This window comes from Bactrocera neohumeralis, chromosome 3 (genome assembly GCF_024586455.1).
Source record: "Bactrocera neohumeralis isolate Rockhampton chromosome 3, APGP_CSIRO_Bneo_wtdbg2-racon-allhic-juicebox.fasta_v2, whole genome shotgun sequence".
Taxonomy (NCBI): Eukaryota; Metazoa; Arthropoda; class Insecta; order Diptera; family Tephritidae; genus Bactrocera; species Bactrocera neohumeralis.
In genome coordinates this window covers 7,936,910-7,955,555 of record NC_065920.1, presented here as the reverse complement: position 1 = coordinate 7,955,555, position 18,646 = coordinate 7,936,910, and the positions used below count along the sequence as shown (strand labels likewise).

Here is an 18,646-nt window from a genome sequence, read left to right as displayed (position 1 = left end):
CTTCGTTTCCACTTTGCTTATTCTTCCGGTCTCCATCAGCGGCCTGCTTACGTCTCTGTCGCAGATTTACCAACTTTCACAGAAATTAATCGCGTACCTCTGCTCTAACGAACGCTGCATTTTCGGCTTGCACATCAGAAACATGTCGAAAATGTTTGTCGTTACTCTTCAGGTGATCGGAGACTACTGACCAGCCGCTCGTTCGTTAGCTAGGAACGCCCTCAACTGAATCCAGTCGATGCGCGCACGCTCCGAAGTACAGTCGCGGCGGAAGAAAATCAGTCCTATTACTTTTCGGACAAACCCTGTATTTGACGTTATATAGGATCATTGTGGCTAGTCTCCTCAATAATTCTTTATAATTATTTTCAATCCAAATCAGACTTGTATCGGTCTAATGGTTTGGACTCAACTTTAGTAAATGTTTGGTTATTCTTCTCTTTAAATTTGGTTTTTTCTTCAATAGTTGCTAATGGGTTGAGAAATTTTGAAGTATTACACCTAAAATTAATATTTCTAAATCATTTTGAGATCTTGAAAAGGGTTTTCGAAAGTTTTATAAAAATTTAAAACATTTCTAAAATAAATTCGAGGCCTTGAGATGGACTTCTGAAGTAACTTTTAGGAAGTTTTTCAACCCTTGCCTTCAACAGCAGTTACCGTTATTGCAGCGAAATATCAACTAAATAAAGACCAGTGAACGAACTATAACAATAATTAGCAATAGAATTGTTGAAATATGCTTACAGTGCTTAAATTATCGCATTACAAAAGAATTATTTTCATTTCGCTAGATCAAAATTACATTAATGCATTTTTAATTAGGAGAAATGACCACGCCATGAGCCATGTGATGGTTTGTTGTGATATTTATAGACGAATATCTACGTATGCACATTAGGGTGGACCGACATTTTTATTTTTAGTTTTTGGCTTAGATACCGTGAATTTGTGTGAAATTATGAAATTGCGAAAAAAATAATATTAATGTTAACAAGTGGCGCATTGTGATTTTCGATTTTACATATAAATAACAAAGAAATATTTTCTTATTTTATGAGGACGTTTAATACATTTGAAAAATTATTATATTGGGCAGTCGAAAAAGTCTTTTCGTATTTCTAATCAAACTTTCACTTATTTTTTTTTATATTTATAATGAACTTTAATGAACCAAATATGTACCGAAATAAATGGTAGTCCGATGGTGCAAGGTCAGGGCTGAATGGTGGATGCATCAAAACTCCCCAGCCAAGCTCTCCCAGTTTTGCCGAGTGATCAAAGATGTGTGTGGTCTAGCGGTCCTTTCTGTTGATCAGTTCTCACCGTTTGTTTTCGATTGCTTGCTTCAGTCTCATCAGTTGTTGACAGTAAAATGTAGAATTAATCGTTTGACCAGGCTGGAGCAGCTACATAGTGGATGATTCCTTTCCAATCCCACCAAACACTCAGTATAACCTTTCGAGGCTTCAATGCTGTCTTTGCGACCATTTGTTGAGCTTCACCACGCTTGAACCATGATCGTTTTCGCACATTATTGTCGTATTTGATCTACTTTTCATCTCCTGTTACCATTCGCTTCAGAAATGGTTCGATTTCATTTCGTTTCAGCAAAGAATGGCAGATGTCAATTCGGTCCATTAAACTTTTCACAGACAATTCATGTGGTACCCAAACATCGAGCTTCGTTTTGTGGTTCAAAACCGTTTGATGATGAATGTCATGGCTGCTTATGTGACGGTCCTGGTCAATCTTTTCCATAATTTCATTGACTTTTTCAACGTAGGTCCAGAACGAGGTGTATCTTTCACATAGAAATTTTCATATATGAACTGATACAGTATCGTCTCCGTAAACTTCACAAATTTCATTGGAGGCTTGCGTGGCATTCTTCCCTCTTTTATATAAAAATTTCAAAATGACGCAATGTGATTGGTAGCACTGGAGATATACCTGTACGACTGCAACGACATCTATTGACAAAATACGAAAAAACTTTTTCGACTACCCAATATTAAAAAAAAAAATTAAAAATGTTTGGTTTGGCCCACCCTATATATATGTAAATTACAATTGCACACAACAAATGATTAGTATACTAAAAACAAAAGCTTGTCTGAGCAGAATGTTCATTAAATATTTACCAATCAACTAGACGGACAGACAGGCAGGACAAGGCAAACAAACATGGTATTCATCTAACTTATCTTATTTAGTATTGTGCTTAGGTTATGTGCTCTAGTAGCCTCAATAGAGAAAGAGAGTGTTTTGTAAAGGGAAAGGAGAACGGTTCATCAATTAACAAAGGGCAGTAGGTGATATGTGTGTGTATGTAATATTTAATGTTTGTGGCTGTCAGTGGCTTATGTTTACATAAATATATATGGTATGTAACTATATATACCTTTACATACATATGTACCGTAATGTAAAACTATAACGAAGGAAAGTACTTAATTGAATTGTGTTGAGAAATTAAATTAACTAAAAACCGACGTAAAACGCGTATGCAAATTACCCGCATGCGCTTCTATGTACTTATGTACTATACGCCGATGTGTTACCGCAATGAGCAATTAAAAGAGCAACAAGTCAATATTTAATTCCTTAGACGCCTGAGGGCAATTCATCTACATAGCTGGCTTACAGGGATATTCATTTGGGACATTTGAATTTTTTCTTAATTTTTTAAGCAGTTGTAGATCAAAAATTTCCTTGCAAGATGCTACGTAAACTTGATTAGCTATAAAATAAAGATCTTCTAACCTAATTTTTTGCGAAAGATCACTTTAACGCTTGATATCACATTCGAAACGTTAGTAATCGTGGAAGATCATATGGAGTAGAGAAGCGCAAAAAAATTTTTTTTACAGAACTATTCTCTGAAGGTAGTGTGATGGTAATTATTCTTCGCCAATGATCGAAACTCATTCGCCCGCGATTGAATGAAAGCTGATACTAGACAAGCATGTAGGCGAACAACAAGTATTTCATGATCTAGCGATAGTATTTGGTGCAATCATTTTAACCTAAGCTTACATTACCTAACCTATATTTTATGCGATAAAAACTTTTCAGAACACAATTTTCAATTAAACATAAAACTGTTATTTGTGAGATAGGAAGCTCTCCTGTACAAAACATGCTGCTAACATCGGTAATAATCCTAAACTGGTAACCCATTATATGCCAGGCCAACCTAGTTGACAATCTGTTTAATGCACACGCATAACTAGCGTCCACTTTAGTGGGCGATTAGACGCTGATGGGTGTGCTCGTAATCCAAAAAAAAAAGTGCCAACAGGTGGGTCAGTGACAAGAATCGACATCAATGTCGGCACCTAAATACCAGTTCAGATAAATATGGTAATATCGTGTGAGGTGGCGCTGTGCAAACTCCCGCCACTAATTTGCATATGAAAACGGATACTTTATTAGAAAAAGTAGTGAAAGGATATACAATTCATTAGAAATGGAGAAAACTGCGACCAATACTGATGGTCAAACACAAACACCACCATTACATACATACGTCAACGTCAACACAAGCGTACGCTCGCGCCTAGGCGTGTTGAGTGCCGACTTGAGTTAAAAAGTCACAACAACACGCCAACTTTCGGCCAGTTAACGCGGTGCAGTCAACGCGAATGGACGAAGATACGAACGGCATTGAGGCACAGGAAGTGCGCGCCACACGACCACAGCGTGTTAGCGGTTTACGTCGGTTCTTTCAAGCGCAACAGCTATACGAGAGCGTGCAGCCGCTATTCGTGATCACTTTTTGGCACGGTCTCACGCCGTTCTTCATCAAAAGTGACGGCGCGGGCAATAAGAAATTGAAGGAATCCATTTTCGGTTATATCAACACGTTTCTGCACATCACCATCTATGTGGCATGTTATGTGTTGACGCTGATCAATGATTTCGAAACGGTTGCGGGCTACTTCTTTAACACCGGCGTCTCACGTTTCGGTGATACATTGCAAGTGTTGAGCGGTTTGATCGGTGTTACGATTATATATATTACAGCTATGCTACCGAAACACAGTCTAGAGTACAGTTTACGCACAGTACAGGATATTGATCTTATGTTGCATAAAGTTGGTGTAAAAATAATCTACACCAAATTGTTGCATTACTCTTATTTTAGCATATTGCTGGTGTTTGCCGTGGACACAGTGTATTCGTGTGGTAATTTTATGCTCTTGAAATCGGCTAACTTAGAACCGTCAACGCCACTTTATATCGTCTTTACGTTGCAACACACGGTTATTTCGATCGCTACGGCGATGTATCACGGTTTTGTGAAAATGCTGGAAATGCGACTAACTATGTTGAATAAGGTGAGAGGGGTTGCGGTGGGCATAAGAATATGCAAAATACCGAGCAACCGTTTTTTTATTGCTATGAAAACATAGAACGAGTCGAAATTATTAAAATTGGTCTAAGAAACGAAGCTAAAATGGACAGCCATAATTTAATTTTTTTATTAAACTAGGTTTAGGAAAATGCTAAACAGTGATGTGTCAATATAAAAAACTTAAATATTGCCTACACTTAGGCGCACTACTGAATATGGAAGCAAGGCAGGCGTTATAACGCAGGCACACACCTAATGATCATTAAAAAAAGAAATGTTGACCTTATAGTATATGAAACCATATGATGTTTGAAGAGTTCTAAACAGAGTTGTATTTATCGTAATAAATAATACCGAAAGCACAGACAGTGCAAATGTTATTACGCTTGTGGAAGGGGTGATTCATTCTTCTTTGAGATCATTGAGAAAACGTTGCGATCTACCCTAGCGAAGTCTGATTTTTAAAAATAATTTGATAATACCAAATTAATTATCTTTATAAGCTGAATATCTAACTTAAATACGAACAATTCTCTAACTTGCAAGCGATATTCAGCAAAAGTGCGCCTATAGCTTGTCATTGCCTGTTACAACCGGAGTTCAGCCTAGTTGTTATTAATTTTCACAAGAATGATGATCTAATCGCTAACAAGTTATTGGTAGAACTATGTTTACTTTTTGAAATCATTGCTAAAATATACACCATAAAATGTTAGCAACAGTCATAAAAGTTAGAGACTAATTGTCTAATAAGTAATTTTAGCGATTTTTATGGCATACTAAATATCATATACCATATAGATCTTCCACAAAAACCCATCACTTGTTAACTCTGTACTTAACGCTCGTTAACTTGTGCAGCGTTTGGCCAGTCATTTGCTAATCAACTTCTCCCTTTAGTAAACTATATTAGGCACTAAGTAAGCAATACATCAGGGAGTGATTCTGAAGCAATTAAGTGTATGTATGCATAAGTATACCGTTAATAAAATGGTGTGCTTAATGAAATAATAAAGAGAGCAGCGAAGCCCAATAAAGGATTGCATAGTATTTCGTTGCGGTTGTAGACTCATTTACCAAAAAAAGTATTTACGTGGTGAGTAGGGACTTGGAGCGTTAATATAAGGTATACAATTAGGGGCATAAGATATCGTTTGTGATTTGATATTAAGTGATGCTGAGCCAAAAACAAGAAAATATGTTCAAAAAATATTTCCTTCACAAAAAAAAACAAAAAGAAAATCAAGAACTTGATTTTGATCGAACAATTTGCATGACAGCTATAGGCTATAGTGATTCGATCTGAGTAATGTGTGCTGGACAATAATTCATGCCGAGTTCCGTCAAAATATCTTGTGAAATAAAAAAATTGTCCATACAAAAAATTGATTTTTATCGAACAGTTTGTATACCATGTAACTATATAGTGGTTCCGACAAATGAGCGGCTTCTTGGAGAAAAAAGGCCATGTGCAACATCTCTGATCAATATCTCAAAAACTGAGGGATTAGTTCGCGCATATACAAACAGCCGAACTGACGGCCATGTCTATAGCAACTCTGCTCGTCACGCTAAGCATATATAGAAAGTATAGATATACCTTTTTTTAGGGTCTCCGAAGTTTCCTTCAGGGTATTACCAATTTCGTGGCAGACTTACTGTTAACTGTTTTTAACGGCATAATTAAAATTGCATAACGAGTTAGAATGTTGCAAAACACGCACTCTCGTTTTAAAATGCCCTTCAATTCGGAGAGTAACAGGTGTATACATATGTATGTATTGATTATTATTTCTAAGTCACGCAATATTTATTTGGTTGAATTTTTAACTTTTAGAGTATTATTGTTTTGGAAAAAGCTTAAACAAATTACTGAAATAAAAGCAAACTCTTTAAGTAATTCAAAAGCACTTGTTTGGGAGAGAAAAGTTATAAACTCAAGAGACAGCAACACCGTTAACATGTTTTCTGTAAGAAACCAGATTGATGGTAGAGAAAGAGCAGAATTCACCTGGATGAGAAAAATCAATGTGAAGCGTAGGATATAACAAGAATTAAATTAATTTCACTTGGTGATAAGTTGAAATCTATAAAAAATAACATTAAATATCAACTGCTAGAAAAAATCACGCAAAATGTTGCCTACAATTAGGCCAATAAAGAAAAATAACACAAGATCTATCTTAGACACACGCCATTTTAAAAGAAAATACTAAGATTGAACCATTCCCGTGACAGTCGGGTCTACGTAATCGAAACGGAGCAGGAATTTTTATCCGGTTAAGGACTGTCAAACCGTCAGTATTCTACAGAAAAGTTTTCTGCTACATTGATCATTTACAAATAGCTAACTTTATTTAGTTCATAACTCTTTCCACTCTTTTCTTGTTGAAGCTGTCAACCCCCATACCGATATTATTCTCGAAAACATTCTGAGATCCTTGAGTGAAGAAATGCCACAAAACCAGTTTTTCCAACTTTCATATTATTCTATTTTCTGACCTGGAAGAAATCTATTAATAGTTTTAGAGTGGTGCGTTTCTTAAACTTTTGGGTATTCAAAAGCTCATGAAAAATACAGAGTTATAGGATAGAATATTAATTATTTATTTGCAAATTTTGCACCCAATGGCAATTTTCTAAACATAATTTTTTTTTCTCTGTGACAAACTCTAAATTCAGTGCTATTTTCATTTGAAAAGCTTCGTATCAAGGAACTTAATAGTTTAAACTAATTCTTAGCCATAAATAAATATATTGTACGAATATTTTTCCACTAAGCAGGTAAATGGCAGAAAAGTGGAGAGAGGAAATATTGAAGCAATAAATATCGCATTACAAAAATTGCAAAAAATCAATTAGCTTAATGCAGCAGAATGAGAAGGAATAGCAAAAGCGTACATAAAATTATAGATAAATATAGTATAAATATCCTTTTGCATAATGAAAATATTGCAGGAGTAAAACACTATATTTATTGCTACTTCAGCTATGCAATTCTATTAGCAGAAACGCCAAAGGACAACTGACAATTAAATAAATAGAAAAGAGAGGGGCAAACAACATAGCTATAGTTTCATGAATATTGAAGTTTATACAAATCAATAATATTGGAAAAGTTATGCTGAAAAAAAACTGAGAAATATACCATAATGAGTTAATAAATAAGCGCCATTAACTCACTAACGGTGCACATGTATGAAATGTTCTCTCTCACACAATAAATAATTTAAAGTTATGCCAACAACTTCATCTTACACTTAATTTATGACAAGTATCTCATAAAGCACTCTCGCAAAACGAAAATAACAGTTTGAGTGCAACAATGGTTGATTCAATAAGCAAGTGTTAAACTTTCATCTAGTTTAAAAAAACAGACCTACTCCAGTTTTGTTGAAGTCGGCCTTAATACTCTTTAGTCAAAAGATCGGAAAATAGGCAAAATATTTCGCAAAGTAAAACTCTTATCGTAGTTTAAGTGCGCTAGGAGAGGTTTTATCAATAGATTCATTGAAATTACGAAACTACTACTAAATACCAGTTACCGGGTTACCGAAAAAATATTAGGGTATAAATTCTACGAAGAAGTACTCTTACTACATTTGTATTCATTTACTAATGTCCTATAAAAGACAGATATTCATTTTGAAAAATTTTGGATTCCCTTGATTCTGTAGTGGATCGCCAGGACCTCCGAAAAAAGGATATCTGAAGGTGAGGTAGAATTTTCAGCTTAAAATTATCTCATATCGCACAAAAAAAAGTTTTCACTAGAGGTGAATACAGATATGTAATGTGCAGTCGAAAAAGTCTTTTCGTATTTTGTTAATACATGTCGTTGCAGTTGGGTAGTGCTACCAATCACTTTGTGTCATACCATAAAGGAAAGGTGCGATTTTAAGCTTCATTTAACCAAAAAAAAATTAAATTTGGGGAATTTGAAAAAAAGTTACAGCTGTTCAAAAATGAGTGAAAATAATAAAGAAATTCGCTATATTTTAAAATTTTAATGTAAAACGGAAAGAACGCTACGCAAGCCACCACTGAAATTTGTGAAATTTACGGAGGCGATGCTTTGCGTAGCATAACAATGGTTCGCTCGCTTCCGTTCTAGAAATTTCGCTGTGAAAGATGCACCTCGCTCTGGTCGACCTATCGCTGAAAAAGTCGATGAAATTATTGAAAAGATTGACCAGGACCGTCACATAAGCAGCCATGACATCGCTAAGGAACTTAACATTCATAATCAAACGGTTTTAAACCATTTAAAAAAGGATGACTACAAGAAGCTTGTTGTTTGGATACCACATGAATTGTGTGCGAAAAATTTAATGGACCGAATTAACATCTGCGATTCTTTGTTGAAACGAAATGAAATCGAACCATTTCTGAAGCGGATGGTAACAGGAGACGAAAAGTGGATCAAATACGACAATAATGTGCGAAAAAGATGGTCCAAGCGTGGTAAAGCTCAACAAATGCAAAGGCAGGATGACGCCTCGAGAGGTTATGCTGAGTGTTTGGTGGGATTGGAAAAGTATCATCCACTATTAGCTGCTCCAACCTGGTCGAATGATTGATTCTACATTTTACTGTCAACAACGGATAAGATTGAAGCAAGCAATCGAAAACAAACGGTGAGAACTGATCAACAGAAAGGACTTCGTTTTCTATCAGAACAACGCTAGACCACACACATCTTTCATGACTCGGCAAAAACTGGAAGAGCTTGGCTGGGAAGTTTTGATGCATCTACTATATAGCCCTTACTTGTCGCAATTTTTCGTCGAGAAACCAGAAAAGTTTTACACTGATGGAAAAATAGCAAAATAATAATGATTAGAAATACGAAAAGACTACCCTTTATTAAAGGATTAGCCAATTTTATTAGTTTTTATTAAATGGCAGCACCCATAAAAAATGTTTTTTGTGAAAAAATTTACACTTCAAGTGGCTTCAAAATCGGAATTGTTATCAAAAATCGTATTCCTTTATCATTACATGACAAATATATCAAGTCTAATTGTTTTCGAGAAATTTTCCTCACAGACTCTGAAAAAGAGTTTTGAGAGCCGATTTTACTAAGTTAAAAAAATCATACAAATATCTCCGAAACCATTTGCTATATACTTAAAAAAAACGTTTTTTTTTAATTCATAACTGAGAGATCCTTATCTGAACCGCTTTTTAAGTTTTTCAAAACTAAATTTTTGGAAGTTTAGAATCGCTTAACATAGTGGAGATTCTCCTCAAACCTCTACAACAACGTCGACTGCTGCATGTGTTAAATAGTGCTCTTAATTTCAATGTCTATAAAAATTCCTAAAAAGGCAATTCTTCATTACTTTTTCTTTTCTTTCTACTAATAAATTAATAACCATTAAATAGTTTCAAAGCCGTCAATCATAACTCTATAAATTTTAAAGCACACAGATGTCATTCACTTGCTCACAAAGTACAGCCACAGTGCTCGTATAAATACCGCAAACGGTGAGTCGTAACGGTTTAGTGCCCGCAAAAGAAATTAAATCGCTCACTGCTCGTACGCCATGCACTTCTGGAAGGACCTCTTCAGCCCGAGTGATGCCATTGGCGCTGCACAAACACTAATCTGGTTCAACTTCATGCTCGGCTTAACGCCATTTCGCCTACGGACGGGCGATGACGGTCAACAGCGCACATTGCACATCAGCCAGCTGGGCTATCTGAATACGCTGCTGCAAGTGATCTTCTTCATGTACTGCTTCATACATTCGCTGGCCGAGCAGGCGTCCATTGTGGGCTTCTTCTTCAAATCGGAGATTTCACAAATCGGCGACACATTGCAGAAATTCATCGGGCTGCTGGGCATGTTGACGCTGTTCGGCATTAGTTTGAGTGAATGTCGCGTTATAGTTTCGTTATGTAATACTATCGGGGCGGTGGACCGACGTTTTCACAATCTCGGTGTGGCATTCAATTATCAATATATTATGAAATTGACACACTTGAAAATGTTCTTGGTGATCACTTTGAATGTTTCGTACATGTCCAGTTGCTTTTGGATGCTCTTTCACAATGATATTTGGCCGACATTCCAAGCGATGATTACCTTCTTCATGCCGCATGTCTTCTTATTAAGTGTTGTTGTGTTATTTTCCACGTTTCTGTTTCGTTTGCAGCAGCACTTCGGTTTAATAAACAAGGTGAGCGAACGGGCGTCGAATTTTGAGTACTTTGTGAGCATGTACATATGTGTATGAAGTGGTATTTGTCGTTCCATGCTCGAAATGTGCAATTTAATTAGTTAATTAATTTGTTGACTATATTTGTATTGCTTATAAATGTGAATATCGAAGATAGCAAAATATGACACTAATATCAAAGCAAAGATTAAATTGCATACCAATAACCATAACCTATTTGATGAACTTATTGTAGGTCATTCATACCACCAGGGTACCATAACCTTGTTCAAATAACGGATATTTTCAATAGTCGACCATAATCGTAAAGGTTATGCATATGTAGGGAGTAAGCCGAGTGTAACCTCGACAAATGTCATAACGCAAATAGACCTGAACGTTTCACAGTCAGGCAAAATATACAAGTTTCGACCATGATGCGTGGTCAGTGGATACAACGTCGAAAACTTTGAATAAGAAAACTAAAAACCAATTCTACGTAATTTTAACAGCTGATACTTTCGTATCTCCAATACCAAAGACTTTGGATAAGACAACTAAAAACGAATTAAACTTCGTTTCGACAGCTGATCCTTTTGTGGCTCCAATGCCGAAGATTTTGAACAAAACTACATAAAAATTCGACCTTGTTTCCACAGATTATCTTTGGATAAGAAATCTAAAAATGAATTAAACTTCGTTTCGACAGCTGATTCTTTCGTTTCTCTATTTCTCCAATGCCTAAGACTTTAGATAACAAAACTAAAAACGAATTCTACGTCATTTTAACAGCTGATATTTTCATTTCTCTGTTTCTTTGATGCCAAAGACTTTGGATAAGAAATCTAATAACGAATTCGACTTCCTTTCGACAGCTGATTCTTTTGTTTCTTTGACCCGAAGAAAAAAAATTTATCGTTCTTCGTTCGCGTCGACTTACTACTTTCTCACACACAAATTGAAATCACTCACTTCGGCCGCCACGAACACTATCCTCCCTTATTTTTATTTATTTAAGTTATTAATTTTACTATTCTGTTTTTGAGTGTGCCCCGTATTTATCAGCACTAAATGACAATGCACCTTTTTGAAGGAGTTTAATTTCACTTTCATTTAGTCACAACTACTAGGACGCCGAGTTCGCATACTTTTACCACACACGGCGGAAATGTTTCGCCGCTTTTGGAACGGCTTGCGCAATTTGAGACGTGACTTTCGAAATCCTGCAAATATTTACGCGAGTTTACGTGTGGTTTTCCTATTCGCACACTTTTTCGGCCTAACGCCATATCATATCATCATATCGTCCAAGACGCGAAGGCACATTTTGTGTACTTCGACCTACGGTTACTTCGCTATGGTGTCGCGTTTCATTTTTCTGCACGTGAATATAATGTATAGTATTCTGCACCATCACACGGTCATCGATTATTTTTTCACATCGGCTGTTTCGCACTTCACGGACTCAATGCAGAAATACAATGGCGTCGTCGGTAATGTGATCGCGATGGGCTTTTGCTTCGTGCAACGCAAGAGACTGTGTACGCTCGTTAGGCATATGCATAGAATCGAAGAGCGTTTTTTCAATGTGGGCGTGTCATTTATGCAGAAATATGTGGCAACGCATACGAATCGCTTTGCTTTGGCTATATTTGCCTTAACTATTTTCTACTTTCAATTAAGTATGTTCGGTATATTGGCGCGCAATAACATTTATATAAGCCTTCCGGCAGCGGTGGCATACTACGCGCCACACTTACTCGTTTGTGGCTTGGTACAATTGTATTATGCCATGATTTACAAGCTGACGCAATATTTTCGCGCCTTGAATAAAGTTGAGTATTTGTGCGAAAACCGGTGGAGAATTGCATGAGCTATGCAAGCAATGAATGAAATATCGTAGAAAATTTTATTTTTATCTGTTTTACTATATGCTTTTGCGTGATCGTCAACCAACAAAGATCGCAATACACACCTCTATTGCTAACTTATCAACCAATCAACATTATTGAGTGGAATAAAAAATTAAATAAAAAAAATCCAAAAATTGCAAACCGAAAAGAAGACCGGGTGAGGTCGCTGATGAATGAGCAAATCCAAAGTGAAAACGATGCTCATTATCTTTTTTGATATCAAAGGCATCGTCCACCATGAATTTGTTCCTCCTGGACAAACCGTCAACGCCAAGTTTTACGTGGAGGTCCTCAAAAGACTCAAACGGATGGTCAATCGGTTCCGACAAGACATCACAGCCGATTGGAAGTTGCACCACGACAACGCCCCGGCTCACACCGTCTTTCTTGTGAACAGCTACCTAACCAAAGCCGGCATTCCAATGCTTCCGCGGCCGCTCTACAACCCAGATGTGGCCTCCCGGACTTTTTTGTTTCCTTTCCTGAAAAGGCCGATGAAAGACAAGCATTTTGAGACGACAGAGGGTATCCAAGCAGCATGCACCAAGGATATTCTGGAGAATGGCTACCGTGACGCCTTCAATGCCTTGAAAGTTTTTAAAGAATTGTAACGATTGGTTCAATAAATTTTTTTTTTAAATCGACTCAGTCCTAATTGCAATTTGAGTCATCAAGTACTTTGAAATCTACCAGACATTCGAGATTCCTGTGCTTTACCTAATATTATATAAGTTATAGTCATCGGATGCTTATGAATTTGAGCTTATCAGACTAATTTGGCCACAACTCTTAAATTTCTTGTTAATTGTAATGAAGCGATTCAGTTTACTCGTCGCAGGGTGTGTTTCCGAATCGTGTTGTCTAAAAGTGCAACTGACATAACCTCAACTTTGAAATTGTATATTCTCCAACTGTAATTAACAGAGCTTTCCCTTTCAGGTTTTAAAGAAACTCGCACATCAATGGGACAATAGCATTGTCAAACCAATGCCGAAGCAACGCTCACTACAATGTTTGGACTCATTCTCCATGTACACCATAGTCACAAATAATCCTTGCGAGATTATACAGGAATCTATGGAAATACATCATATGATTTGTGATGCCGCATCAACAGCAAATAAATATTTCACCTATCAACTACTGACCATCATTTCGATTGCATTTTTGATCATCGTTTTTGATGCCTACTATGTACTCGAGACATTGTTGGGCAAATCGGCGCACGAAAGCAAATTCAAGACTGTGGAATTCGTCACTTTCTTTTCATGTCAAATGATTTTGTATGTCATTGCGATCATATCCATTGTGGAGGGCAGTAATCGGGCTATTAAAAAGGTGGATAGTAAAAATAATCGAAAATCAGACACAAAAAAGTGCTTATTTTCTTCATTTAATTTCATTTGTAGAGCGAAAAAACCGGTGGCATTGTGCACTCACTACTCAATAAGGCAAAAAATGCGGAATTAAAGGAGAAGCTGCAACAGTTTTCTTTGCAATTGTTGCATTTGAAAATCCACTTCACCGCCGCTGGACTCTTCAACATCGACCGCACGCTTTATTTCACGGTAGGTCAAAAGAAATGCAGGTATAAAAAGATTATAAAAAAATAATAATTTTATATTATTATCCTAATATCCTTGCAAAACCGTTAAAATAAGAATATATAACTTATCTTAATTGCAGATAAGTGGCGCACTCACCACCTACTTAATTATACTTCTACAATTCACGAATTCTAATGCACCCGAACGTCCGTTCGCGCCGATGGAAGAGAACGATACAATGCCAATAAGGAGTCTCGTCTCAAATTTAACAGTTGCTGGATAAAGTAGACGTTTTAATGATTTTTAAAGCATTTTTTAATACTCATAAGTTATATATTGTAAAATTTTTCTAGATATATATGTGTGTATGTATGCTATTTATTTATTATCTCTTGTGTATTTAATGTCAGAGACTTGTGAGGCACGTTTCTATAAGTATGTATGTAATTGTTGAAATATATTCAGAAGCTTCAGTGGACTTACGAACGATTGAAATGCAAACAAAAGTGCAAGCGAAATTATGAGTTATATACATATTTAGATACTTTGTTATATCTCGATGTGATGAAAATGCAGATTTTAATTGTTTAACATTTTTGTTAAGCATAAAGGAATTGTTTTAGGTATATATGTATGTATAGTGAATTTGTTAGAAACAGTAAATAAAGTACAATTGTGAACATACATACATATCTAATCAAATACATATGTGTGTAGGTGTGATTGCAAGTAAACTTTATGTCATGATAATTAATAAAAGAGCTAAAATATTGAATTTTATCAAAACTCGATTTTTTACTATCAAACGTTTCACAAACAAACAAAATGTTTTCCATACAGGAAATTGATTTTCATCGGTTAGTTTGTATGGCAGATACATATATCCTATAGTGGTCTTGACAATTTGATCGGAGAGCGTACCGTTATCTAGGACAGTAATGACAACAACAACAATAATCAATGTCAAATTTCACAAAGATACCTTGTCAAATTAAATAGTTTTCCATATAAGGCCATTTTTTTGATCGATCAGTTATTAGGGCAGCTATAATAATATAGCTGGCTGATCACAACAATATATGTATATGGACATTATAGCTTCGCCTTGGACAATAATCTACGCCAAATTTTGTGAAGAAATCTTGTCAAATAGAAAAGTTTTTCATATAAGGGCATGGTGTTCAGTTTGTATGGCAGCTATATGCTATAGTGGACATGCATCGTCGGTTCGGACAAATGAGCAGATTTTTGGAGAGAAAATAACATCTACAAATTTTCAGATCGATAACTCAAAAACTGAGATACTAAGTACCGTATATAGACAGACGGACATTACTAAATTCACCCAACTTGTCAAGCTGATCTAACATTTAAAGGGTATCCGAAGGAATATTAAACAATAATATTAAAATAAATCATACTTAATTTGACTTACCTGAATGTGTGTATGTATATGAGTAAGCGTATTCCTCATTATTTTTGTTGGTGCAAATTGTGTCACAATCCAATAGTCATTTGTTATATTGATAGCAATTGTTGCTTATTACGGCTGTAACGAGCCATCATTCACTTCGATTACGGGCAATGTCCTTTTAACGCGTTGTAGCATGTAAACTCTGTTGACCGCGCCACCATACACTAATCATATTTGTGGAATTGAAAGTCAGCGCGGCACTCCTACACACTCCCGAGCAACCGATACTTCATCAATGACGCGTCAATACAACAATAACGTTATACAATATTTATACAATTAAACTGAAAGGACATGCCAAAGAAACTCGGAAGTATTTTACTGACAATACGGAATTTCGCGACAGTAATCAACAAGTGCGCGACGCTTACGGACGTTTACAAAGCATTTTATTATTGTCTTCCGGTTCACATTGACCTATAAAAGGTGGTTATTTGAGAACGCGATACGGACACAAACTATATATGTGCATACATACATATATCTACATATATATAATCACTGTGTACTCATACTAAAGGAACGGTTTAATAATAAAGTGCACTTTCATAATGGCCTGGCAGTTTTTGAAACGTTTAACGCAATCGGATAGCATTTTACAATCACTTCGACCGTTAGCATATATTTCCCTGATTGGTTTGGCACCATTTCGTTTGAGTGTTAGCAAGGAAGTGCGCACTTCTGCTTTTTCTCTTGCTGCTGGCATTTTACACTTCTTCTTCTATGTACTTTGTTTTTTTCTATCGCTACACGAAGGAGACTCCATCATTAGCTACTTCTTTCAGACTAGCATAACGCGTTTGGGCGATGCAACGCTCTCCTTAAGTGGCATAATAGCAATGGTGATGATTTTTAGTTCCATTTTCTTTAAGGTAAGAGAAATATGAGAAGACAAACTTTGGTGTAACATATTCTATTGCAAAATATATATATATACATATATGCATATAATCGTGTATACTTACAGCGTAATTTACTGCTCACAATCATACAAAAGTGTTTGGTGGTGGATGGGATATTTCTGCGTTTGGGACTAAAGCTTGATTATCGCAAAATACTGATGTATTCATTTGTTACTTCGTTAGGATTATTGCTGTTCAACTTCTTTTACCTATTGGTCAGTTATATGCTATTGCGCTCGGCAGAGATATGGCCATCATTTGTAGTTTTTACCACATTTGCCTTGCCACATTTAAATATCAGCATTATGGTCTTCAAATTTCTATGCACCACACATCTGACACGTACGCGTTTTAGAATGATGAATGAGGTATGTATGTACATACATAACTGTTTGATATAACAACAATTTATCTCTACATGGTAGCTTTCATACATTAAACTTATATCCTTTTTTGTCTTATAGGTGCTACAGGATATACTCGACTCTTGTATTGAGGAGCACGATGCAGTTAAGCTCTCACCAAAGCACTCAGTAATACATCTACATAGTACCAATAATATGCCTTCACGACATGCACCATCGGTTATTCAATCCACAGCTACGCCACGCACACGTTACAGCGTCACTTCGCTTGTACGTCGCAATCCTGAAGGAGCGCTCAAACAAGTCAGCAATGTGCATAATCTACTTTGCGACATATGTTGCACAATCGAGGATTACTTTAATTATCCAATGCTTGCCATTATTGCTATTTCATTTCTATTTATTCTATTTGATGACTTTTACATATTAGAAGCGGTCATTACGCCAAGTCGTGTTGACAAATTTGAAGCCGATGAATTCTTCGCATTTTTCATTACGCAAATGTTGTGGTATGTGGTGATAATCTTGTTAATTGTTGAGGGTAGCAGCAAAACCATTAAGGAAAGCAATAAAACAGCAGCTATTGTTCATAAAATACTAAACATATCCGAGGAATCGGCCGTACATGATCGTCTGTTACGTTTGTCGTTGCAATTGTCACATAGACGAGTTGTGTTCACAGCTGCCGGACTATTTAATTTGGATCGTACGTTAATATTTACAGTGAGTAGAACTGAAGTTGAATATTCGAATTAATGTAAAACTTATATTCTCTCAAATGCAGATTTGTGGCGCTGCAACTTGCTACCTCATAATTCTCATACAATTTCGCTATAATCCGACACACTGGGATCGTTTAAATACGTCATCTGGAACAGCTTTAGCTTCAGGATAATGTAATGTGCCTAAAGAAGATATGAAACAACGTACAAATCGGTATATGTGTGAACATATTGAATTTTAAATATACTTAATTGTAAACATTTATTGTATTTATATTTGGGAATTTGTACGCACACTTCCCGGCAATTTATTCTAAAATAATAAATATGTCTTTGCTTTAAATGTCAACGGATGCATATTTATTGTATCCGCATATTTGTTGTATCCCAAAATGATTCAAGCAACGTATTTTATTTGAAGTGGTTTTACTGCATATATTAACCAGCTGTATAGAATTAAATACACACCATTTAACCATATGTAAGTAGCAGCGATATATTTTCAGTCTTATATTGTTTTAAACGTAACACTTAATAATTAATTTACACCGTAAATTTAAATTTTCACAACTACACTAAATTTGCAACCTTATACTGTTGAAATTTCGCACAAATTTATTAATTTGACACTTCATTTGGCAACTAATTATCCCCGTTTCCGTTATGTTTCATATATTCCAAGCCGTTTGGTTGCCAACTTCTAAATTAAAAAAAGCACCAAAACTGAGGTTTCTTTACAAAAAAACTAATGTTTAAACAATCAAATTGATTTGTGTTTCTGTTTTTTTTTTCATAAAAATTTTATTCAGCAAAAGTAAAAAAAACATACATTTAGAGTGTAAATCAAAAAATTGAATAGCATAAAGTTTTGTTTTCTCATTGACCTCGCCAAATTGAAGGAAAAAGGTCATGTCCATGTCCATGTCAAATGTTAACAAATTTGTTGACTTCGCTAATGGTAAACAAAGGCAGTGGACTTGGCTAAATGTAAACAAAAGGGTCATTGACCCCATAAGATATAAACAAAGAAGTAATTGACCTCTTAACACAGAAATCGGACTGCTATCAAAAGTGAACGTTGCTTCTAGTTTGATATAAACATTTGGAACGTCTGAAAATACATGCTTTGATCCTTGCAAGTTGCTAGAGTTGTTCCTTTGCACCCGAACTTATCCCTTCCTTATATGTTGATAAGAATA

The 18,646-nt window shown here is 35.8% G+C and overlaps 3 protein-coding genes across 8 annotated transcripts in view; 2 read left to right on the top strand and 1 right to left on the bottom strand.

Moving 5' to 3' along the window:
• LOC126752216 (putative gustatory receptor 28b) overlaps positions 1-14,770 on the top strand; it is a 49,371-nt gene extending 34,601 nt beyond the window's left edge. For 3 of the 5 annotated variants that reach the window (XM_050462857.1, XM_050462858.1, XM_050462855.1), the window contains exons 2-4: positions 13,377-13,775; positions 13,847-14,005; positions 14,124-14,770. In XM_050462857.1, coding sequence (XP_050318814.1) covers positions 13,377-13,775; positions 13,847-14,005; positions 14,124-14,267 — 702 coding nt within the window. In that variant the 3' untranslated portion in view covers positions 14,268-14,770. Of the gene's footprint in view, positions 1-3,643; positions 4,344-9,879; positions 10,546-13,376; positions 13,776-13,846; positions 14,006-14,123 lie in introns of those variants that run through there. The other 2 variants (XM_050462856.1, XM_050462859.1) reach the window with 2 other exon arrangements.
• LOC126752225 (uncharacterized) overlaps positions 1-15,879 on the bottom strand; it is a 119,931-nt gene extending 104,052 nt beyond the window's left edge. For both annotated transcript variants that reach the window (XM_050462877.1, XM_050462879.1), the window contains exon 1: positions 15,420-15,879. The gene's annotated coding sequence lies outside the window, so the exon portion shown is untranslated. The remainder of the gene's footprint in view (positions 1-15,419) is intronic.
• Positions 15,880-16,009: 130 nt separating this feature from the next.
• Positions 16,010-17,620, top strand: LOC126752218 (putative gustatory receptor 28a). The gene is made up of 4 exons (XM_050462860.1): positions 16,010-16,330; positions 16,426-16,728; positions 16,825-17,448; positions 17,510-17,620. The coding sequence occupies exons 1-4, from the start codon at positions 16,010-16,012 to the stop codon at positions 17,618-17,620; spliced, it is 1,359 nt and encodes a 452-aa protein (XP_050318817.1).
• The last annotated feature ends 1,026 nt before the right edge of the window (positions 17,621-18,646 follow it).